The following is a 24,993-nucleotide window of genomic DNA, read 5'->3' as shown; positions in this document are numbered from 1 at the left end:
TCCTTCCATGTTTTACAGTTACCTACACTTTATAAAAATCACTTTGCCAGTTGAGTGGAGGATAAATTGAAGTGAAGAAAAGATGAAGTGGCAAGCCAGTTGGTCAATCAAGTAAGCATTTATTAAGTACCTACGCTATGCTCTTAGGGTAACAAAAAAGGCAAGAACCAGCCCCTGTTCTCATGAATCTCACTGTCTAATGGAGGAGACAACATGCAAACAACCATGTACAAACAAGATCTAGAAAGGATAAACTGAGGGCCATCTCTGAGAGGAGGCACTTATGGAGTTAGGTTATCACAGTAGTATGGGTGATAGCCTGGAGTGGGAGTGGAGAGAAGGGGACTGTATATGAAGGATGTTGTGGAAGAAAAAAAGGACAAGATTTTGCAATGGCCTGGATATGCAGGGTAAAGGAGAGAGAGGGGTAGAGAACACTGAGGTTGTGAGACTTGGTCTCAGGTCATAGAGGCACCCAAAAAGGACCAGGGTCATAATGACTGAGGCTCATTGGTTAGAAATTTGGAACAGGTCTCATTGGTTTGTTATTCAGGCATTGTAGATAATGGCAAATATTATTATTGAGATGGTGGCTTGTGTAAGGAAATATTTGATAGCTGATTCTGAGGCTCATATGTGACCCCAATAGAGGTCAACAATAACAGAGAAATTAGGAAGACAAGAGGATTTTGTGGCAAAAGAATGTGGGTTCTGTTTTGGACATGTTGAGTTTAAGCTGCTCACGGGTCATCCAGTTGGAGATGTCTAAGAGGTAGCTGCTGACGTGTGACAGCAGTTCAGGACAGAAACCAGGCATTGGATAAAATCCATGAGAACTGATAAGATTGCCAAGTGAGATGGTACAGAGTAAAAAAAGAAGTAGGCCCAGTACAGAGCCCACTATTAGTAAAAGTGATGTCACTGAAGAGCCTTCCAAGGAGATTTGTATAGGGAGGAGGGAGGCCAGATGAGTTAGAAGGCAACAAGAGGACAGGAAGGGGAGGAACCCTGTATAGATGGCTTTTCTGGAGGAATTTAGCCAAGATGGGGGAGAGAGCTTTAGAATGGTAAATAGTGGGAACAGGGATGATAGATAGAATGAGGGTTGTGGTGGGGTTGTTTTTTTTTTTTAAGGATTTGGAGACATGGGCATGTTTGAAGGTAGTCAGTAGACAGGGAGAGATTGAAGATGAATGTGGGAATTATAGCATGAGCAACTGCAAGGATAGGATCAAACGGTGCATGCAGAAGGGTTGTCTTAGTAAGGAGAAGGGTCACCTCTTCACTCAAGACTGGAGTGAACAAGGAGAAAATGGTAGATATCTGAATGACAGGATGTGAGTTGAGGAGTAGGAGAGGAGAAGGAGCTCTCTAAGAATACTCTAGACTTTTTAGAAGTATAAAGCAAAGTCTTCAGCTAAAAGGGTGGTGGTGGCAGGGGGTGCTGTGGGAAGCTCAAGCAGTGTTGTGAGTGTTTGGAACTGTCACTTTGGTGAGTGGGTAGCCAAGCAATTGGGAAATAACAGAATGGTTGCCTTGCTCCAGTGAAGGCCCAGATAAGATCAGAGAATATACATTTGTAGTGCACCCAGTCCACACAATCAAGCTGACTCATATCACCTCAGCTATAGCCTCCTCAACTCCCTGATTCCTACCAGAGAAGGGGACTTGGAAGAACCCTAGGGCTCTGCTTCCTACTTGGTGATTGCCTAACTGGAACGCTGTTTCAGGAAAACCCCATCTCAGTTCTACTTTACTTACTAATTCATGGTTGTCATCTCACCAGCTGCCTTGCCTCACCATACCCTTTCCAGTTCTGGAACTATGATCAAATCAACCTTGCTTTTTCTCTTGAAAGGGCTGTGCCTGTGCCAGTCTCCTCCTCTAATACTCTATACACCATCTCTGTAACTTTCCAGATCAAAAATGCTACTCACTGGAAACCACATTCCACATGTGTTGTTTCTTCCATTAGAGTCTAAGCTCCCTAAGGGTTTTTGTATTTGTATCCCCAGCACTTAGCACACAGTAAGATAATAATAATACTAAGTTCAAGAAATGCTTATTCATTCATTTACTTCACAAATTCAGCTTCATTGAAAAACCAAAGAAAAGATGGCGGAGGAAAGGCAGCAAGCTCTCCAACTCATGACACGATCACTCCAAAAAACCTCCAAATAATGTCACAGGACAATTCCTGGAGCAGCAAAACCCACAGAAGAATGGGCTGAGATCATTTGCCAACCAAAGACAGCTTAGGAGGTCAGAAGGAGGGAGCGGCTGTGCTGAGACAGGAGCCCAGCCCCACAGTCACCCTGACACAGATCCAGTCCCAGGAAGGCCTCACCAGAGAGGGAGACCCCCAGAGCCTCTGAATCAGCTGCAGCACCAGTGTCGTCTGGAACTAAGCTTATGGTCTGGTGAGAGGGCTGAGCCCTTGGTAGGGGGAAGATTACAGGGGTCTATGCTGGTGCTGAGGCAGAACTTGGGTTTTTCACCCCTGCTGGGAACCAGGAGGTAGGCTTGAGTAGCAGTGGCCCAGGTAGGGGAGGGGTGCAGGCTCATCGGAGCTAACAACCACAACACATAAAGTTTTGCTGTCTGATTAATTAACAAGTTGGCGTGGAGTTATCTATGGACCAGGGCACAGGCCAGGAGAATGAATAACCTGCCCCTCCTTAAATCATACCACCTGGGACCCCTGAAGCTTGGGTTAGTACATCCTGGAAACAGTGCCCCACTTTAAGGAGCTAAAGTCAAGTAAAAGAAAGGCAAGATGAGCAGACAGAGAAAGGTGAGGACCATAAAGTTTCTTTAGTGACAAGGAGGATCGAGGTGCACCCTCAGAAGAGGATGGTGTAAGGAATTAATTAAGATTTGGAGTTTCTATGACCCCATCTTTGGCTAAAATTAGAAGTCCCAGCACAGGTGTGTGCCAGGGTTTCATAGAAACCCCAAATCATAATGAGTTCCTTACATTGGCAACATCAGGGCCCCTATATCTAAAGCTTCCAAGAAAAATATGAATTGGTCTCAGGCCATAGAGGCACTCAAAAAGGACTTTGAAGATAAAGCTAGAGAGGTGGAAGAAAAAGTGGAAAGAGGAATGAGGGTGATACAGGAAAGACATGAGAAAAAAGTCAACATCTTGAAAAGTCAAATGGAAAAGGAGATACAAAAGCTCTCTGACTAAGAACTAGGACTGAACAAATAGTGACTTTATGAGAAACCAAGACACAATAAAGCAAATCCAAGTGAATAAAAAAATAGAGGGAAATGTGAAATATCTTCTTGGAAAAACTGATGACTTGGAAAATAGATCCAGGAGAGATAATTTGAAAATTATTGGACTACCTGAAAAACCAATGAAAAGGAAATTAAGTCAGCATATTTTTATATTTCATTCATTCATTCATTCACTTATTCTTTAGGTCTCCTGACTACCTAAGTTCTTGGATTGTGCACTAGGACATAATTTTATTTTTTTTAATTTATTTTATTTTTTTGGTGAGGCAATTGGGGTTAAGTGACTTGCCTAGGGTCACATAGCTAGTAAGTGTTAAGTGTCTGAGGCCAGATTTGAACTCAGGTCCTCCTGACTCCAGGGCCGGTGCTCTAGCTACTGTGCCACCTAGCTGCCCCTTAATTTTATTAATGAATTTTCAAAACAAGAAGCCACCAAACATAAGGAAACCAAAAAGGAAATAGTTAGCCTTCAAAACTGCCTTTCATTCTTGCATGAAATTTTCATGAGCAAGTCAGGAAGAAGATATGTTGTGCAACATATACCAATGTTGGCTAATTATACAACTACCTGGAGATACAAACTCAAAGGATGAGATGATCATCAATGGTACAGTATCAATCTGATGAAACCTATTAAATCATGTGCCACAAAGCCTTCCGACTTTACTCCTACTTTTCATGGCTAACTTCCTCAAAACGCTATATCTGTTTACTGGATTGTTGTGAAAAGAAACACTGTGTAAACCTTTAATCACCAAATAAATGAATAATTTAGTATCCTCAACATCATTACTGTTATCTAAAACAGACTAAGGATAAGTCATTGTGGACCACTGCACAAATAGATAAAATGACTTTTTCTAACTAAATAAGAAGATTATGAAGCTCATGTTCTGTAGAAAGTAACCTTGGAAAAATTCCAGTAGGTGACAGGATGACAGGGGTGACATCTACCTTACCTGTTCCCACATGATTTTTTTTTTAATTCTGGTCTCTATATTTTAAACACTTTTCATCCCATGTAGTTTGAAAGTTATGATTATTTGGTTGGTTTTTAAACTTATATAGATTAATTTTATGTCCACATAGTTGTGGGCAACAGTTCTGTCTAGAATGATGTTCTGGTTCTAATACAGTTTACTTGCTAAATTTGTGATGTTATTTGAGGGGCTGGTATTTTTAGTGTGGGGATTTGTCATCCTTTTTATTTATAAAGGAGAGTGAGCTTTTGCTACAAATTTTAGGCACCTGATCACTTTTTTTCTAGGTATACAGTAGATGCTAAATTTCTGCAACCTGCAGTTTCCGCCACTTCCAGGCACAATCAGTATTCATTAGCAAGTCCTGGCTCCCTAAAGGAGAGATTTTTCTATTATTTCTGATGGCAATGACCAAGTGATCTGAATTGCTATCACAAACAAATCTGCAAGACTCAGACATATATCCAATGTACTTTTGTCAAAGTATCAAAGCCTATCTATCCCTGTTGAATAGCCATCTCCTGCTATGATTAAATAAATCTCTTTCTGTTAACTGTTAAATGACCTACGAGTGTCTAATTTTGTTCCAATATTAAATCTAAACTACCAATGATGTCCCAGGGGTATCTTTAATTCAACATGTCCAAAACTGAACTCATGTTCCCTCCAAAATTCTACCTTTTTACAAACTTTGTGTTTCGTTGAAAGCATCACCAACTTTATAATGTCTCAAATTCATAACCTTGGCATTATCCTGGATTCCTTACTCTTCCTCGACCCATATATGGTCACCTGCAAAACCTTGGCATTTCTACCTTCACAATATTTCTCACAATTGACCCCTTCTCTCTCCCTATCTCCAAGATGCCTCATTACTTCTCACTTAGGTTATTTCAATAGCCTCTTAATTGGTCTCCCTGCCTCAAGTCTCTCCCCATTCTGGTCCAGCCTCCACAAAGCTGCCAAGAAATTTTTCTTAAGTACAGAACTGACCACATGACTCCTCTAAACTATAAACTATTCTGTTTAGTTTTGAAAACCCTACACAATCTCGATCCAAATTAGCTTTCCATTATTCCCTCTCCTACAGTCCTTGATCTTGGCAAGCTGGTTTTCTCGATGTTCTCATCTCAAGACACTCCATCTCTCATCCCTGTGCCTTCTCACTGGTCACTCCCCCATCCCTGGAAATACACTCTTTCCTTACCACCACTTTAACCAGTTCCTCTCTTCTTCAAAGACACAGCTCACACACCATCTTCTGAATGAAATCTTTCCTCATCCTTCCAACATAACATAACATAGTTTAGGAGGTAGTTCTTTTCAGCCATAATTTTGCAAGATTAATTTTTCATTTGGGGAAGGGATTGTTTTCTTTCACTTTATTGTAGTAGTCATTGTGTATATTATTTAGTGTTGCTTACTTCATTGTACATCAGTTCATGTAGATCTTTCCATGCTTCTCTGCAGTCATCACATTTTCATTTTTTACAGCAAGGGTATTAAACTCAAATAGAAATGGGGGTCACTAATTGGTAAATAAGGATCCCTGCAGGCCAAATATTGGCTTAATTTTAAAATGTTTTGCTATAGAGGTTTTATGGTATAATTGTACATAATTGTATTTTTATTGTATTTATTTTGTTAAATATTTCCCAATTACATTTTAATCTGGTTTGGGCTACACCAGGGAGTGTTGATGTAGGTCGAATGTTTGACACCTCCATCTATATAGCACAGTAAGGTTCCATTACATTAATGGAAATCTGTGAATCCATCAGGACTGATATCTATATCTATATCTATATATAGATATATACACACATACATATATATATATACACATACATATATATATACATATATATATATATATTTATATGTGCCTGTCTCTTCCATTATTAGAATGTAAGTTTGTTGCAAGCAGGAATGGTTTTATTTTTTGTACATGTACCCCTGGTACCTAGAACAGCACATAACACATAGTTCCTTAACAAATATTCATTAATTAATATATATTTGTAGCATGAGGATTTGTCCTTTGTCAGTCCATTAAAGACAACAAGCTTCTGCTGAATAATTCTAGACACCAGATTCTATCTTTCTAGGAACTAGATTTTTATAGTGTATAGTAATGCATAACTCTTACCAGTTCTTTGAATAATCTACATTGATCACAAACTTTGGGCTCCTTAAGGATAAAATCTTTCTGTAATATCTAGTGCCAATGACTTGGTCCTGAGTTATAATAATAAATCCTGCTATTTCTATAAACAAATATGTATGACTCAGGGATTTGTCCAATGCTTCTTTATTAACATACTGTTGGCTTGAGTTAATATAAAAGGGCCATCGAAAGTCTTTCTGATTCCCCTCTTGGATCTTAGCCGTTCCACAGGCTGCATCCAGAGGCAAGCCACTTTCAGTTATAATAAACAAATCCAGTAGCATGTACCTGTTATCAGCTTGCTCAATTAAGCAATGTTTGCTTGTTCCAAAAATGTTTATCATGTACTCTAAGCATGTCTAACAATATTCTTTTACCGTAGGCTGATGGATCCCATGTTTTGTTAATATTATACAGGGGTTTTGTTTTGGTGAGGGATATTTTCAAGTGTTCCAAAGCTGTACACTAAAGCTAGTATTAGACAGATGCTAATTGCTTTAAACGTGTTCTTCCCATTTAGCTTCCACTAAGATTTCCAAGTAAGGATCTTAACATACAAAGCCATGGCCTTTGCTTTGATACATTTATACTTCGTGTATCTTGCCCAGAGAAGACCAAAGTATTTGTAAGTATCAATTTCTACTTGTTCAATGCAACCTTTGGATTAAGCTCAAAGCATTCAGTCTTTTTCTTGACATACTTTAAAAATGTTATGACATTTTGATATTATTGAAGATTCCATGAGATAAAAGGTGTTGTATATAGGAGTATGACCTATATTTGGAGGGATAACTGGTATTTTCACCTTTTAGTATATGTTAATGCCTTCTACCAAGAAGGGTTTCAGGCACAAGGATCAGACTTGTGTCTGAGAGTAAGCTGGCAAAATGCTAGGCTAGTAATTCATGTGCCAATGTGAGGCATCTATGCCAAGAATTATGGATCTTCTCTGGCCCCAGCAATTTCCAGTTTTGCAGAAAACCTGGAATTTCATTCACCTCCCTTAAAATTACTGTTCTAGGGGCACCTAGATGGCACAGTGGATAAAGCATCGGCCCTGGATTCAGGAGTACCTGAGTTCAAATCCGACCTCAGACACTTAACGCTTACTAGCTGTGTGACCCTGGACAAGTCACTTAACCCCAGTTGCCTCACCAAAAATAAACAAACAAATAAATAAAAAAATGCTTAAAAAATTACTCTTCTAGTGTTCACTGCATTAAGAGTGAACAAGCGGGGCAGCTAGGTGGTGCAGTAGATAGAGCAACGGCCCTGGATTCAGGAGGATCTGAGTTCAAATCCGACCTCAGACACTTAACGCTTACTAGCTGTGTGACCCTGGACAAGTCACTTAACCCCAGTTGCCTCACCAAAAATAAACAAACAAATAAATAAAAAGATAAATAAATAAATAAATGCTTAAAAAAATTACTCTTCTAGTGTTCACTGCATTAAGAGTGAACAAGCGGGGCAGCTAGGTGGTGCAGTGGATAGAGCAACGGCCCTGGATTCAGGAGGATCTGAGTTCAAATCTGGCCTCAGACACTTAACACTTACTAGCTGTGTGACCCTGGGCAAGTCACTTAACCCCAAGTGCCTGGCCAAAAAAAAAAAAAAAAAAGAGTGAACAAGCTTTCCTTGTTTAGTCCAACTTGAGTTTTTATTGGGTTGGACCTTATGAGCAGAAAATAGGGTCATCTTTCCTGTTATTCTTCTTCAGGAACTGCTTCAACTCTGATTGCTTTACTTTTTAAACTTCTCTAATTGTGCTTTTGGTTACTGTTACATTGCTTGCTTGTTCTGTGCATTATTCTGACTTTTATTGCCTTATCCTTAGGACTTTTACTGGCTGACTCCAGAAACCTAGAATTTTTATTTTCTTTTGTTTTCCTGATTTCTTTTTTTATTCTCTATTTTTATTATCTCTTTTTTGTTGCCTATAATTGGGCAACAGGGCATTCAAATTTCCTACTAAGTGCCAGGTATTAATGTGGTCTTCCATTGCCTTTCTGTGGCTCTTCAACAGCTCTCTCAAGTCACTTCTGCCACTGGTGTCTAATGTCTATCCTTATCAGGACTGCTCCAGATCTCTGTGTTTCCTCCTGTTGTTCTTGTTTGTCCTTCGTTCTCGAAGAAGACCTTGACACTGGGTGGTCATGACTTGCACTGGACTGGATTTAAGTAAGGGAGGGCTGTACAAAGTCACCAACCTCACTCTCTCTTCCAAGGACATCTGGGTCCAGTGGCAAGATATACATCAGGATAACTAGAGATGGCCCTGGGTGGTTTTTTTTAAGGCATTTGAGGTTAAGTGACTTGCCCAGAGTCACACAGCTAGCAAATGTCTGAAGTGAGATTGAACTCAGTTCCTCCAAACTTCAGGGCCAGTGTTCTATCCACTGTGCCCCCTATAGTTCTTAACTGTGGTGATGACTGTCACACCAACTGCTGTGCATAGATCCTGAAATGTCTTTATACTTTCTATCAAACACTGATGGAGAACGAATTTGTTTGTGATAATTATACATAGATACCAGCTTTTAAAATTTACTCTGGGGTTCTTTTTTTGTATAATTGGTTTGCTAATAGTATTCAGGCTGTCAAACTAAAAAAAGAACTTTTTGGAATTCCTGTGTAAGTATGTCCATCCCCTTTTCAAAATTACTTGAGGGAGCAGTGCTGCTGTTGTCATGTTGTCCTTGTTAGGTATAATGTCTGGATTTTGCATAAAATGATAATTTTTAATGATGGCAAGATCTTCATTTTTCCCCCTTCAAATTTTAGTAGCTCCTCAATTTCATCTAACATAAACTTAGGGATTAAAAGTTTTGTTGTGTGTGTTTTTTTTTAATGACTGCACTAAAATTTCTGGCAATATGTTGTTTTGTGACTTGAAGCTAAGGATATCACTGACAAAAAAGCAGTATGAAGCCCTTGCCTGCAACTGGTAGGATCTATTTCCTATTTTGTTAATGATATAGTACCCTCACATGATAAAAGTATTCATGGCTTCAGTCCATTTTACATGTACTAATGGTTTGCCTGTTTTAGTGGAATTTAGTGGGAGGCAAGAAAATCAATCCTGAATATTTGTGAGGAGGAAACTTGAGATTACTATAAATAATATTTAAATGGAAAATTGAGAATTGAGTTCACACACACACATGAAAGAGAGAGAGCGAGAGAGAGCGAGAGCGAGAGCGAGAGAGAGCGAGCGAGAGAAAGAGAGAGAGAGAGAGAGAGAGAGAGAGAGAGAGCGAGAGAGAGCAAACCAACTACAAAGGATAAATAATCCACTATCTATGAAAGAGCTGTGGACTAGATCCAGGCCTCCCAAATTCCAGGTTTTTCAAGAAAGTGATAAAGACTAAATAAGGAGATAAGTGATTTTCTCTTCCTCTGATGTAATAAAGCTCTCAACAGCTAAATCCTTGTTCAAAATCACCAGTTTCAATGAAGGGAGTGGCTTCCAAAATATCCCAACTCTTGGCTTCTCATTGCCAACAGAAGGCCCACCCAAAACCAGCTCCCACTTCTTTTTGTTTGTTTGTTTGTTTTTGCGGGGCAATGGGCATTAAGTGACTTGCCCAAGGTCACACAGCTAGTTAAGTGTCAAGTGTCTGAGGCCACATTTGAACTCAGACCTTCCTGAATCTAGGGCCAGTGCTTTATCCACTGCGCCACCTAGCTGCCCCCAGCTCCCACTTCTTTATCCAATAACTGTTGTCCACAGTTAAAGTCTGGGTATCCTATTATTAAGTTCAAAGGAAAACTCTTCTGCCTTTCTGTTTAATGATCTAAAATTCATAACAATGGGTGGTGATGAATTTTTTTTTTTTTTTTTGGTGAGGCAATTGGGGTTAAGTGACTTGCCCAGGGTTACATAGCTAGTAAGTGTTAAGTGTCTGAGGCCAGATTTGAACTCAGGTCCTTCTGAATCCAGGGCTGGTGCTCTATCCACTGCACCACCTAGCTGCCCCTGGTGATAATTTTTTTTAAGAGAACACATACTCAAATAAAGTAGTTCTTTCTCATTTCCTTACTTGACTGGGAATTAAAGACCTCCCCCTTGTGGTAGCTAAAGATATTATTTAACTTCCAAAGCAGTGTAAGGAATATAGCTGCTTGCTAATGTTTTCGAAGACAAGAAATATTTAGCACTTTCCAAAGCCTTTTCAGACACTAACTCCTAGTTACTTCAGAAGTTCTCAAGGGCTGAAAAAATAGTAACAGGGTTCCCACTTTACAAAAAGGTATACCTTTGCTTTTGGGTATGCCTTTACAGAGGCATAAAAAGTCCAAGTAACTTGCCTTGTGTTTGAGAAATACCTAAGGGCCATGAATGGATCACTTCTACAGTTTAGGTTGGACATATTTCTATGCCAACAGGCAACTAGGCAGAGTTTCCAGGACTGTTTTTCTCCTTTCCCTGCCCCCCTAGAAAAAAATAGAGAGTGAATTAATCTAATTTTTTTTAATTTTTAAATTTTTTTGTGGGGGGCAATGAGGGTTAAGTGACTTGCACAAGGTCACACAGCTAGTGAGTGTCAAGTATCTGAGGTCAGATTTGAACTCAGCTCCTCCTGAATCCAGGGCTGGTGCTATATCCACTGAGCCACCTAGCCACACCAAGCTAATTACTCTAGATCGGTGATGTCAAACTCAAATAGAAACCAGGACTACTGTATGTAAGATGCATTTAAGGATCCTTTTGGCCCAAATATTGACTGAGAAAACCACACATCGACATTATCTATATTCTATTGTATTTTTATTTATTTTGTTAAATATTTTCCAATTATGTTTTAATCTAGTTGGGCATGTTTGACACCTCTGCTCTAGATCATTCAAATGCTCAATTGTCATTTGGGGTAATTTTATCCCATCCAGGATTAATAGGTCTTAACTACTTGTTCAGACCTTTGTCTTCCTGAAAAAAGCAAAAAACAACAAACTCAAGCTATAAGTATGAATCTTTTTCAGTTCCCCTTTCATCTAGCAACATTGCTAGAAAAGGAGCATCATTCCCCTTCCACTCTATACCAAACCCAGTCCTTTACCTTTGTTGTCAGCAGCAATAAATCCAAGAATATTTTCATGGCGTAACATGACCGTTTGGTATATCTCTGCTTCTCGAAACCAAGACCGTTCTTCCCGGGAGGAGAAAATTTTCACAGCCACATCTCCACCTCGCCACCGGCCACGCCACACTTCCCCAAATCGGCCCTTGCCTATGATCTCTTGAAGGACAATTGTACGAGCCACTGTGCGCTGAACAAAAAGAGGTAACCCTGTGGAGCAAAGAACAGAAGGTGATACTAAACTGTGAGCTTCCAGAAGCCAGCCCATTATCTCACTTTATAAAACGTCTACCTTAGTGACACATGTCGAAAGGCATTAGTGCACTCAGTTCTCCAATATCACTTATAATCATCTAGAATCTCTTCACAAATTTCCTGCTAATATTCTCAGGAATACAATGATCTAGAACAATTCCAAAAGATTTATGATGAAAAATTCTATCCATCCCCAGAGAAAGAACTGATGGAATTTAAATACAGAGTGTTTACTTTCTTTATTTTTCTTGAGGTTTTTGTGTCTGTTTTCTTTCACAACATGACTAATATAGAACTGTTTTGCATGACTGCACATGTATAACTTATATTGAACTGCTTGCTTTCTCAAAGGGAGAAGGGATGGAGGAAGGGAAGGAATTTCAAACTCAAAGTTTTAAAAATGGATGTTAAAATTTGTTTTACATGTAATTGAGAAAAAAAAAGTACTAAATAATGGGGAAAACCCCAAATTTCCAGCTAGATTCCAAGCTAACTACTGTAGGCTTGAGCTGAGGAGACTGGTGCTGAAGAAAAGAGTGGAAAAAGAATGTACACATCCATCGTTTTGTACTCTCCATGCTTCTTCTCTTTCTGTTCCTAGGAAAAGTGAGAGTTGAATGTAACTAATCTAGTATATGAGTCAAAGGATTTGCATTTAACAACGCACATTTATCAGCTGATGCAACCAGTTATCTGCCAGTCCACCCACTCACCTCTGCTCCATGCTTTTGGATGGAAGAATTAGAGCATGAGATGATCAGGTCTCTAAAAAGGGGTGCAGAGAGCTAAGTAGCTTGGAGGATAAACATTCAACCATCCACTGGTAGCTTTCCTCTTCCACTAGAGGGCAGTGGTGTGGGGCACATAAAAGTGGAACAGAGGACCCTTCTCCAAAGAACAAGCCCTATCTTTTCTCTCACTTTCTAAAAATATAAAGGTGAGACACTTTAGAGTGCTCTGTGATAGCTAAAAATATCTCCCATTTTTGGGGAAAAAGTTTTGTACTGCCTGAGTTTCATTTTCCCTGTCAATGCCAACTTCCCTGCCAATGGGATAAGACGTTAAAATTTACCTTGAAAGGAGAAAAACAACTTGTCACAAAGTTGGACTTGGCGTTAGAAGAATTAAGCTCAAATCCCAGTGATCTTGGACAAGTCCTCCTTCAGCTTTCTTACCTATGAAATGAGATGGTCTGGCTAGGTGATCTCTAAGATCTACTCTAGCTCTAACACTGAATATCCAATGAGGTGACAGCAATGCTTTTTAGGGACATTTTTTTTCCAACAATGGAAGATTACACTATCACCAAGGTTCTTAGGCGCCATGTAGTTCTGTCTAGGCCCAACAGTTCAGCTCATCATATCACTCGTGTAGATCCTCCTAAGGTCTGAAGAGTTTTTTTCAATAACTTCATCCTAAGACTTTAATACTGTGGTCCAAATTCCTGTTTGATTCCTTTGATGAAGCGAGCCTCAGTCAGGTAAGCAGCAAGGCCCTCAGGATATGGAGCTAGTGCTTAAGCAGGAACCCAGGCTGCTTGTTTCAAGCCTCTGTCACAAAATCCTAGGGCAACTGGTACAAGTAAATAATTCACCAAAGCTTCAACACTCAGTGTCCTTAAATTCACCTTGTAGATACTGCAAGATCAATGATTAGCTAGTTATTATGAGAATTGTGCACATGCTCCAAGTGTCTGCTGAATAGTGTTCTACCCACTAACTTTTTGCAATAATCACTCAGGTGGAACCAGCAGAATATTAATAGCTACGCAAATGCTAAATTCTAGAAGTGTCGCATTTTCAGGTTGAAGAGTTGTTTATATTTAATTTGGGGATCTTAGGGAATTAAAAAAATTATGTGACCCCCCCCCACTACCTTATTAAACATGGGGCGCCAGAGGAAAGGGAATTATTAAATATCAAGTGACTCACCATACTGGTAGAAGCAAACACAGGAGGATCAGCCTCCCCCATCTACACATTGCCCTGATTGGAGACAACAATGCAGGCTAACCACAGACACAATGCCCTGGAGAACTGTACCTGAGCCAGACCCTGAAGTAGACAGATCGTAGACGAGATCCTGAAGAGTCTTGTCTTTGGACAGACACATCTCACACGAGGGATCTTCCATGTCCAGCCGCTGGCGGTTGTGATAAACCCGTTGATGGTGGTGAATAACAAAGACGACGACAATGATGATGAGAAACAGAAGGAACACTGGGCCCGCAATGACGGCTACCAGCTCCACAGGACCCCACATGGAGGGGGTGTCCTTCAGATGACCTGAGAAATTTAAGAGGTGGAATAGACAAAACCAAAAGTGAAATAAAGGAAAGTAGGGAGACAGGGTTTCCATACAACGCACACCCTCCTTCCCATCTTGCCGCCACCTTCTCCAACTTCTCCTTTCAGTCCCTGCTGAGCCAGCTCCTCAACAAATAATTGTTGTGCCCGAGACCAAAGGTTCTCAAACTTTCTCAGAAAATAATTCCTTCTGAAATCTGACTAAAGTTAGGGGTGCCCCACTACATGGCAAATCTGCATCTTCACATTTGGGCCTCTTTACCAAAGAATTTCCAAATTTTAACGTTTTCCTCTCATACTAGTCTCTATTTCTCCTGCTCCCTCCCTAACTATTGTTGTTTCTTCTGATTATACCCCCAATGAAGGGAGCTTCCAGTATACCCCCAATGAAGGGAGCTTCCAGAAGTCTGCCCTTTGTGCCAAAAAACTGATAATTCCAGAAATGGGGAGATATTGTCCCTCTCCCTTGATAATGTACCTTCTCACACCTGTTTATGCTGCCCCCCCATTCCACCTCTCTTCATTTTATTTCTATTCTTAATAATGGTTAGTTCTCAAACTACCCCTATTACTGAACACCTCTGCTGCCTCTAACATGGCAACATTTCATAGATTCAAGGTCTATTCTCATCCCTATCACTGACTGATGTGGGTTGACTTTTCACTGGTTCCTTGTTACTGCTCCACTGCATTCCTTCTGAGCCCTGCTTCCATTGAGACAAGGTTTGGTGTCCTCCTCACTGAATCCCTCATCCTCAACCTGTGAGATCCCTTCCCCCATACTCCTAGGAGACACTGAAATGACATGGGGTTCCCCATATCTACCGAAGGAGTTGCAGTCGATAGGAATAGATGAAATTCTATATCTACCCGCCTTCATCTCCCAAAGATATAATAATCCATGGTTCTATGAGAATATTCACTCACCACTGGGCACCCTCAGGTCAATCTTGTTACAGAAGTCAGTGCGGCAGCAGTGTGTGTTCCGAACATGATCTGAGCTGAGGCAGTAGAAGGGCTTTCCTACTGGGACCAGCTCAGCCTGGGGGATACAGGTTCGAGAATGGTGCTCCATACCATCCATGTTGGAAATGGAAACCATGCAGACCCCATCCGTTTCGCACGTGTAGTTGGTGTGCACGCAGTTTGTACATGAGCATATCAGAGCTGTTGGGAAATTAGGACTAGCTGTTGGTAAAGGGGATCCTGAATTATTAAAGTCCCTAGTCATATAACAAGACACAGAGCAAAAAGATGAGTCACATCTATTATGAACAGATGTGGGGACATGAAGGTACAAGCCTCATCTGGTGACAGCTTTTTGACTTACTCAATAACTAACCAAAGTTCTCTATACCCTACTGTTCTCCTTAAAGTACCATATTTTATGTCTGAGACAGGAAGACAATTAGCTTCTGATCAAAGTTTTATATTGGAACTCCCATTCCAAAGCCCTCCTCCCCTCTTATACTTGAGTATGACTTAAGTGCCACCATCAAAGAGTTTTTCCTTATGCTTATTTGTAGCTTCTGGATTGGATTGAGAGGAATTTTACCTTTCTGTACTACATGAAAGGGAGAACTAAAATAGGAAAATAACCAAAGCAAAATAGCTATGTAAAAAATTGTTCACTGAGTTTACCAAATCTTGATCATCTTTTCCTCGTGCATACATATATCCAGACCCATCTCATTTTGTCTCATACTGAAAAACTTACCTTAAGAGCTTAAAATGAAGAATGTGCAGTAGTTAAGAGACTAATGATCTATTAAGTATGAAGTGTGTTCTACAGACAGTAAAGTACTATAAATTAATTTGGTGCCTCTGAAAGTCAGTTCAACAGTGCTGGAATCCGAAATCCTTTCTTTATTCACACAACAGAAATAGCAGAGACAGCAACAACCAGACCTCCCCACAATACTGTCTCCTGAACACTAAATCCTAATCCTGACTTCTTAACACAAAAAGATGACTCTGGACTTGGCTACCCAGGTCTTTAGGCTAAGGCTACTAGTGCTGACTAAGGTACTTACCCATTAACATATGGAAATGGGCCATAGATTGTCGATAAAGTGGAAGTAAAATTCAGCCACTGTCAACTTGGACTGAATTCAGACCAAGTCCTATAACTAGTCTCATACATAAGGTACTGTCCTTTCCCTACCCTTTGCCGCTCCCAATCTTGCTCCTGCTCAGACACAAACAATCTATCTTTGTCTTTTCCAATATCTTAAAACCCTCTCTTGGCTTCATTACACTGGTTGGTGAAAAGCATAGCCAACTTCATAGCTTTCTGTGTTTTTTTCCCAATCTTTCATCAGATACCTATTTCCCAGGAGAAATTCTAAAACATGCAGCTACCTGCTTAAAAGGTCTGTGCAGTACGGATGATTTGTAAGCCTGTCTGTGTTTGAGGCAGAGAGTTCAAGGTAGTAACTCTTTAAAGGATCCAAATAAAAGGACAGGTTTTAAAAGTCAATTCCCCTCAAACTTTCAACTCCTAGTCCAAATCATTCCTTTTTGAATCCTTCCTGCTAACTTAATTTCCCTGTACCCCATTCTTTTTTTTCCATACACTCCAATTTTATCATAAATGGAAATTTAGAGATTTCTGCCACATACCAGAAAAGAAGCCTTTTGGGTGAAACTGAAGGATGCAGGGAAAAATTAGGAGGGTACCAACTATTTTGAATTAGCACTCTCAATTACTTAAAGTACTCTGAGATCCAAAGTGAAAGTTTTAAAAAAATACTCCTTCCTGAAAAACTATGGATATTGACTTCTAATTCATGGTATCAAATGGAAAACCTTGTCTCACAATGTTTTCCAGACTGGAAATGCTACCTCTTGCTACTTGGGGCCTAGCATAGGTCACAACATTTGTTCTATTTTGGGGAATGAGAAAGGGAAAACCAACAACTTTAAGATGCAACTATTCCGAGCACAGAGAGATACATAAGACCAAAAACAAAGTGGCCTTTTAAAAGGACGCACTCTACTGTCCATCATTTATTGGAGTTAGCCAGACAAGAGCCATTCTCATTCTTACTCTCCTTTGGTTAAGTGCATGGCCTCTTTCTGGTGAATCATTATGGAGATAAAACACCCACATTTAGCTTGTTATTTCTGGGAAGTTCCTAAAACAATCCTGGCACAAGGCAGGAAAGAACAAAAGTGGTGAAATGTATTCCAGATTGGACAAAACATTGGACAGCAAATTAGGAAGTCTGAGTTTTAATTCTTCTTCCCCTGATGAGTTTGCTACCTAATGCTTTGAGTAAGTACCTATAGACATGAAGGGCCTCAGTTTGCCTATAAATATTTACTTTAATTGGAATAACAAAGCCTCAGTGCTAAGGAGTGCTTTGAGTAACTCAGACAAAGTTTTCTTTACAAAAACATTTGCATACAAATTGAGAAAAACAGAAAAAAAAAAAAATCAAGCTTCCTTACACAGGGCAACAGCCTAAAATCCCCACCAATGGGGAGGCAGAAGCTGGTAGACTACTTAAACTTAGGAATTCTGAGCTACAGTGGGCTAAGTCAATTGGATGGCCACACTAAGTCTGGCACCAAAGTTGGTGAGAACCTTAGAGATGGGTGCCACCAGGCTGCTAAGGAGAGGGGCTAGTCTGTTGCACTTTCAATCTGGACAAGATAGGGAAACTGAATGCCAAAAAAAAGGAAGCATCACTGTTTAAAATTCCAAAGCACTCTCTCAGCCTTAAACAACCACAAAAAGAATTTATGCAACTTAGGTCACTGATACTACACTAGAAAATAGTGCTTTAAGTTTACCAATATTTTCTTGAATTTCAGTCGAGCAACTTGGCTATGCTCACTGATAAATATAATGAAAGATAATAAAAATTATTTTAAAAATTAAGTTTACTATGTATCTGGTAAACTAAGTTTCAATTCGAAATCAATTAAGTCCTAACTGGTTCAAAATCCCCTGAAAGCAGAGGAGAAGAAGCAAGGAACAAGCATGAATTAAGTGCCTACTATGTGGTAGGCACTGTGCTAAATGCTTTACAAATATGATCTCATTTGATCCTCACAATAACCCTGCAAGGTATTATCCTCATTTTACCAATTAGAAAATTGAGACACTGAGAGGTTAAGTGACTTATAGAGGGTCACATAGCTAGTAACTGTCCAAGGCCACATTTGAATTCAGTCTTCCTAACTCCAGTCCCAGCACTCTATCTATCACTGCACCACTAAGCTGGTTGCAAATTGTACTATTCAAAGTCATGTTTATGTAAAATATGATAACTGGTTCCAGCCCAATGAAAATATGCACTGCAAATTAGAATAATGGCACCAGTTCACTGGGATTCATTATTCTCACTAATCTGGACCTAGATGTTATGATTCTCCAGGAAACTAAAAGAGTTGAGTCATAGATGCTAAACCCTTACAATCTGTTTCTCAGGCATATATCTCTAGTTGCATGTGTCTAGCACACATACACCATACACATTTCTTATTTTCACAAACAATGAGATTTATGGTAAAAAATCTGAAACACACTGGCCAACTAAACCACTCTGGCTGGAAATGTTGGAACATGGTCAATGTTCATGTTTCCTTTACAAAGACCTCTTATTAACAAGTTTGCTAGCCAAACCTGGGTGTGACACAAGCGCCCCCAGCAGAATTTGAATGGGGTTCCAATACATGGTCAGAATATGTTTGGTGGTAAAGTATAAATTTAGTTCCTAAGTGAGCCAGTGTTTTGAAAAAGGCTTACAAGTCCCACTGTGGGCAAAATCAGAATCTGGTTGTATATTAACTGAAGCATCTAATTCACTACTGGTCTCAAAAAACAGTAAAAAGTAATTACTAACAAGGAAAGCAAAACCCTCCTCTCCCTTACCAACTGTCAAACACTGGAAGGAAATCCATCATTTCTGTTGCTTGATTTGAAATTCATGAGCGTTACCAAGCTCAGAGGCATAGTCCATCGAACCCAGTAATCTATGTTTGACACAGGCATAAAGGTCATGAGTGTCTTCCCTGACATCTACTCCAAAAGTTTACCATACTGGTCACCAAAGAACAATTTCTGACTTTTTTTTTTTTTTTTGGGCAGGCAATGGGGGTTAAGTGACTTGCCCAGGGTCACACAGCTAGTAAGTGTCAAGTGTCTGAGGTCACATTTGAACTCAGGTCCTTCTGAATCCAGGGCCAGTGAATTTCTGATTTTTGCAAACTATAGTATTAACATCTGCAGTCTGTCGGAGATCACAGATCTTGATCTGGAAGGGCCCTCAGAAATCATCCACTGTAGCCTCCACAATTTTACAGATGAGGAACTGATTTGCCGAAGGTCGCCCAGATAATAAAATTGAGAGCTGGAATATGAACTTGGATCCCTGGACTCCAAATCCAAAGCTCCGACCACTACACCAGGCCCCCAACATCTCTTTTGAGGGTTTGGGTTTTTGTTTTAAAAAAAAAAATGATGACCTGTTATATAACATAGGAGACAATAGCATGTTAGAGGGTTAGATCTTTTATTTACCCTAAACATTTCAAGTTCCAAAGGAATTCCTCTAATTTTCACGTTCTACCATTTAGGGCATACACACAAAATCACCTTATCCATCCTTTTATGATTTTTAGAGACCATGATCACATCTCTAGACAACCACAAACACTCAATAGTGCTAGGCACTATGTTAGGTGCTAGGGATATGGAGACAGAAAAGGAATAATACATTCATATACTCTACTAGGGAAAAACAACAAAGAAATATAGGAATACAAAAATGTTAAAGTCTATACTTAAGATTTTATTGGTCTAGAGAACCTTCCAGTGAGGAAGTTCCATTTACTCATGCAGACAGATCAACAATTGTTTTGCAACTTACAGTCTTAGACCAAGTTTCCTAGGAAACTGAGAGATTAAATGACTTGCCCAGAGTCACACAGCTAGAATGTCCAGTATCAAGGGCAAGGCTTGAACCTATGTCTCCCAGACCTAGGGGACAGCTTTCTTTCATACAAAATATATACAGAGAAAATACAAAGTAGTTTTGGGCAGTGGAGAAGAGCACTAAAAAAACCCCAAAACAACAACAAAAAAGAAGAAAAAGAAGGAGAAAACAAACAAAAAAATGAGACCAGGAAAGCTCTTCCAAAGAATGTGGAACCTAAGATGGACTATGAAGGAAGTTAGCAATTTTACAAAACAAAGACAGGAGGAAGAAGATTCTAGCCATGGGAAAAAGAACCAAGGTGCAAAATGGAATGTTGAGTACCAGGAACAGCAAGTAGGTCAGTTCATCAGGAACAGAAAGGCACGAACAGTAGTAATGTGAGCTATGTCTCTAGAGGCAGATGTGAAAGGCCTTAAGTGCCAGACAGGGGTGTTTGTAATTAATCCTAGAGACAACAGGAAGCTAGTGAAGATTACAGAGCAGGGGAGTGACAGTCAGACCTAGACAATATAGGAATTATCAATTTGGTAGTTGCATGGAGGATGGATTAGAGAGGGGTTACACTGGAGGCAGGAAGACTAATTAAGCTATCACATTAGTCCATGTAAGAATTGATGAGGGACTAAACTAAGGTGCTATCAAAGTGAAGAGATGTTATGGAGATAGAATCAGTAAGACTTGGCAAGTAATTGGCTGGCAGAGGGAGAATCCTCACCTCTGTGTATTCATATAGCGGCTTCCCATCCCCCTGCTATTGTAGCTAGTAATCTCTAATTCCATGCTTTTCTTGAGATGGGCAACCAAACCTGCACCTAACATTCCAGGCAAGGCTTTGTAAAAAGGAAGAATGTTTTCTGTTTGATTTTTGGTAACTTTTCTTCTAATGCTTAGCATTCTGTTGTACTTCTTGGCCCTCCAAAAACATTCTGGGATGATATCTTCAGGTAGCAACTCACAATGACAGTTGGGTCCTTTTCTCAGGTTGTAAGTCAGAGGTCAACACTCAACACTACAGTACAGCTGGTAATATTTCTCCTCTTAAATGCTTTGCCTTTTATTTTTCTACCATTAAATGAATCTGCCCTTCTCTCTCTCTCTCTCTCTCTCTCACACACACACACACACACACACACACACCCCTTTTTGATGAACTATAATAGATTAGACTGCTTGCCTCCTCTGGAAATCATGTTGTCTTAATAGGACATATTTGCTTTAGTGCTTAGTGAGGGGTCAACAGAGTCAGCTGGAAGGTGGAAGCCTTGGGTTCAAGTCCTGCACCTAAGATATTCTGTCTTTGTGACTCTGGGCAAGTCTGAATGGGAACTGAACTGAACCTCTTAATGAGATGTATATGCAACTTTCTATGACTGAAGTTCCCTGTACCAATTAAATTATACGTCCTGTTCCTCTCCCTGTCCCTATGCCTTAAGTGATATTTTCTACCATACATTACAGGATCTCTCCAAAACTTTTCATTAAGCTAGAAGTCATATGGCATTCTGCTAGTTCATAAGGTGGGAGTCAAGAGAGTAGAGAGGAAGCATTTTTGCCTAGCTCCCCCAGCAGATCTCTTCCACAACAAGCTATAAAAACAACAGACTAAGTTCTGATCAGAAAAACCAAGAAAAAGTCACAACAAGTCATTTTTCCAGCCCAGGGAAGCTTAGAAAGACAAAGAGATCTGAGCAGGAATACAGGAGACAAGAGCATTCCGGAGGCCAGAGACTGTGCAGCTAGCCCTGGGGTAGAAAGAGATCCTAGGGAACTCCTGAACTAGCACTAGGTGTAGGAACAGATGCCATATGGCAACTGTGACATCCATTGACCCGCCCATGTCAAAGATCCAGGGTGGAGAGGAACAGTTGCAAGGCACAAATTCAATAAACTTAGTTGTATGGCTCTGAGCCCAGGAGCAGAATTGAGACTTGGTTCTAACCTTTAACCTAGCACATTAGCCCCAGTGGAATAATCAGGTCAGGAGATTAAGGTCAAAGGGGAACCCACAATTCAGTCCCTCTGAACTTGTAAGAACCCTTGGTGGGCTGATTGACTGAGACCAATAGCAGTCTACTGAAATGCAACTATACACAAGCTAACTGACTCAATTTGTAGAGCTCAGACCAGGATGACAGTGAATAGACCTTTCCCCAGATCATACTGCTTTTGGAAGTACTGAAAATTTGTAGGTCCCCAGACTGATCTATGAAAGCAGAAGGACATAAAAGAGCAGAAACTCAAGCCAGACATTCCCCCTAGAATAGGGGGAGGGGAGGCAGAGCACAACACTAACATAACTTTCAAAGTAAAGTAGGCTAGAAGAATGAAAAAAACAAAAACAAAAAAGAACACAATCATAAAAAGCTACTATAGTGAGAGGGAAGCTCAAGACTCAAACACAGAAGATAATAAACATATCCATAAGCAAGCCTCAAAAGAAATAATGCAGATTAGACACAAGCCCCAAAAGTATTCCTAGTAGAGTTAAAGGCACCAAAAATTATTTTAAAAATCAAATGAGGGGCGGCTAGGTGGTGCAGTGGATAAAGCACCAGCCCTGGATTCAGGAGTACCTGAGTTCAAATCCAGCCTCAGACACTTGACATTTACTAGCTGTGTGACCCTGGGCAAGTTACTTAACCCCCATTGCCCCGCAAAAAAACAAAAAACAAAAAACAAAACAAAAAACCCCAAAAAAACCCAAATGAAAGCTACTGAAGAAAGATATGAAAAGGGAATTAACAGCTTGGTAAAAGAGTCACAAAACATTACTGAAGAAAGTAAATCCTTGAAAATTAGAACTGGTCAAATAAAAACTACTAAATTCATGAGACATTAAGATATACTAAAACAAAGTCAAAAGATTGGAAAAAATAGAAGAAAAGGTAAAATATAGGAAAAATAAGTGACCCGAAAAATAGATAGAGGTGAAATAATTTTAAAATGACTAGACTAGGGGCAGGTAGGTGGCGCAGTGGATAAAGCCCCAGCCCTGGATTCAGGAGGACCTGAGTTCAAATCCAACCTCAGACACTTGACACTTACCAGCTGTATGACCCTGGGCAAGTCACTTAACCCTCACTGCCCCACAAAAAAAATTACTAGACTATCTGAAACTCAGGAATATGTAAGAGAGAGAGACAGAGAGAGATTTGGAGAATGTAGCAAGCATTCAAAAATATTTATTATATAACGGCATTTTTTTTTTTTAGCAACAAACATTTATTTTATTTTTTCTAGTTACATGTAAGGGTAGTTTTGAGGGGGGGGCAGAGAGGCGCACAGGCACCTTAACATCATATTTCAAGAAATTGTAAAGGAGAATTGCTGAGATATCTTAGAACCAGAGGGCAAAGTAGAAATTAAAGGAATATACTACTCACCTTCCAAGAAATCCCAAAATGAAAATTCCAAGGAATATTATAGTCAAAATCCAGAGCATTCAGTTGAAGGAGAAAATACTGCAAGTAGCCAGAAAGAAAGAATTCAAGGGCCTCAAAGGCCACAGTCAGGATCACACAAGACTTAGCAGCTACTAGCATAAAAAAGGAAAGCTTGGAATATATTTTGGAACACAAAGAACCTAAGATAACAACCAAGAATTACCTCCCCAGCAAAACTGAGTATAATTCTACAGGGAGGAGAAATGGACATTTAATGAAATAGAAGGCTTTCAAGCATTCCTGATGAAAAGAAAATCTACCAGTTCATTGGCAGAGCAGCTATTTGAATGAATAAATGAATGAATAAAAGCATTTATTAAGTGTTTATAATGTCCAAAGCACTGTACTAAGTACTGGAGATACAAATAGAAAAATAAGATATTCCCTTTACTCCAGAAATCCAAATTCTAATGGAGGAGACAACATATATGGAAGGCTTCAGCTGCAAGTCTGATGGAAAAAGTCTCATGTCCTTAGGGTGCAGCAGCAAAGCATATGTTAATGCTTCTTCTTTTATGTCATTATTTAATGTCACTATTTTCAGGATTCTTGGGTTCATGGCCATGGGATGTCTCCATTAGCATCGAATAGGAGATGGTGGTCACAGTGGTGGTAGTGGTTTGACTTGCCTGGCACATGCAGCCTCTTTTCTCTCCCTCAGGATACCCTGTTGCTTCAGCTAGGCTGGCTTGCCTTGCATTTATAGCAACAGGTTACACACTTCTGTACTACTCTACAATTTTACCCTTGTGTTCCTTTGAAACTCTAGGGAGGAAGCAATAATTTATTTAAATCTATTCTATCGATTAGGTCTAGAGAATCCTGTGCATTTAACACTGTTTAGTCTACAGCCTCAAACCTGTATACTTCAGGGTATAATTTGGGTATGGAACTGAAGCAAATAATTAATTGCAGCTTTCTGATTTCTTTTACATCACTGAAAGCACCTTTTGTACCAAGATCACCATTAGTAATACCACTGATTCTCTAAGATAGTTTCCTCCCCTCTAGTATATTTTAAAATAACCTGATTACTTGCTCTGGAATTCCTTGCAGGGTATATGTCTCATGTTTGTTGGCTTTCCAAGTGTCTCAAAAGGAAGAGCCTTCCATTATTGGAAAGCTGTGATTTCCTCTGCAAGAGCCTTTTTGTTTTATTCTGCATCTCTCCTTTTAGTACTATATGTGTCCCGACTCCCTCCAACGAGGTCATTTTGATCCTTGGTATAATAAAGATATTGGTCTAATAAAGACATTTTAGTTGCTCTGGTAACTACTGTGCATTCTCTCTTCTGGATCAGTTGTAACAATTCTCTGTACCAGTTCTTGTTCACTATTTAGAATTGAGTTTGGCATATTTCCATTCCTTGTGGGTTCTAAAACTACCACCTCTATATAAGTCAAAAATCTTAGGTCCACATTTTGTTCCAATTCTGCCAAATTATGTTTAGATAACCGAAGTTCCCAATTACTACTGCCAGGACAAATTTTGTAGCTTCCACAATCCCATTTAACTTCTCCACCTTAATTTCACTATCCTATCGAAGTGGTCTGCAGCATATCCCTA

At 39.7% G+C, this 24,993-nt stretch overlaps 1 protein-coding gene across 1 annotated transcript in view; it reads right to left on the bottom strand.

Annotated features, from left to right (window-relative positions):
- The window catches only part of ACVR1B (activin A receptor type 1B), a 47,923-nt gene that overhangs the window by 10,125 nt on the left and 12,805 nt on the right, over positions 1–24,993 (bottom strand). Inside the window, exons 2-4 of the mRNA XM_043966256.1 lie at positions 14,963–15,202; positions 13,772–14,014; positions 11,454–11,684 (exon numbers count right to left, since the gene is read on the bottom strand). Coding sequence (XP_043822191.1) covers positions 11,454–11,684; positions 13,772–14,014; positions 14,963–15,202 — 714 coding nt within the window. The remainder of the gene's footprint in view (positions 1–11,453; positions 11,685–13,771; positions 14,015–14,962; positions 15,203–24,993) is intronic.

Source organism: Dromiciops gliroides, chromosome 5 (assembly GCF_019393635.1).
Source record: "Dromiciops gliroides isolate mDroGli1 chromosome 5, mDroGli1.pri, whole genome shotgun sequence".
NCBI lineage: Eukaryota > Metazoa > Chordata > Mammalia > Microbiotheria > Microbiotheriidae > Dromiciops > Dromiciops gliroides.
The sequence above is the reverse complement of the archived record's forward strand: the minus strand, read 5'-3'. Positions and strand labels throughout refer to the sequence as shown.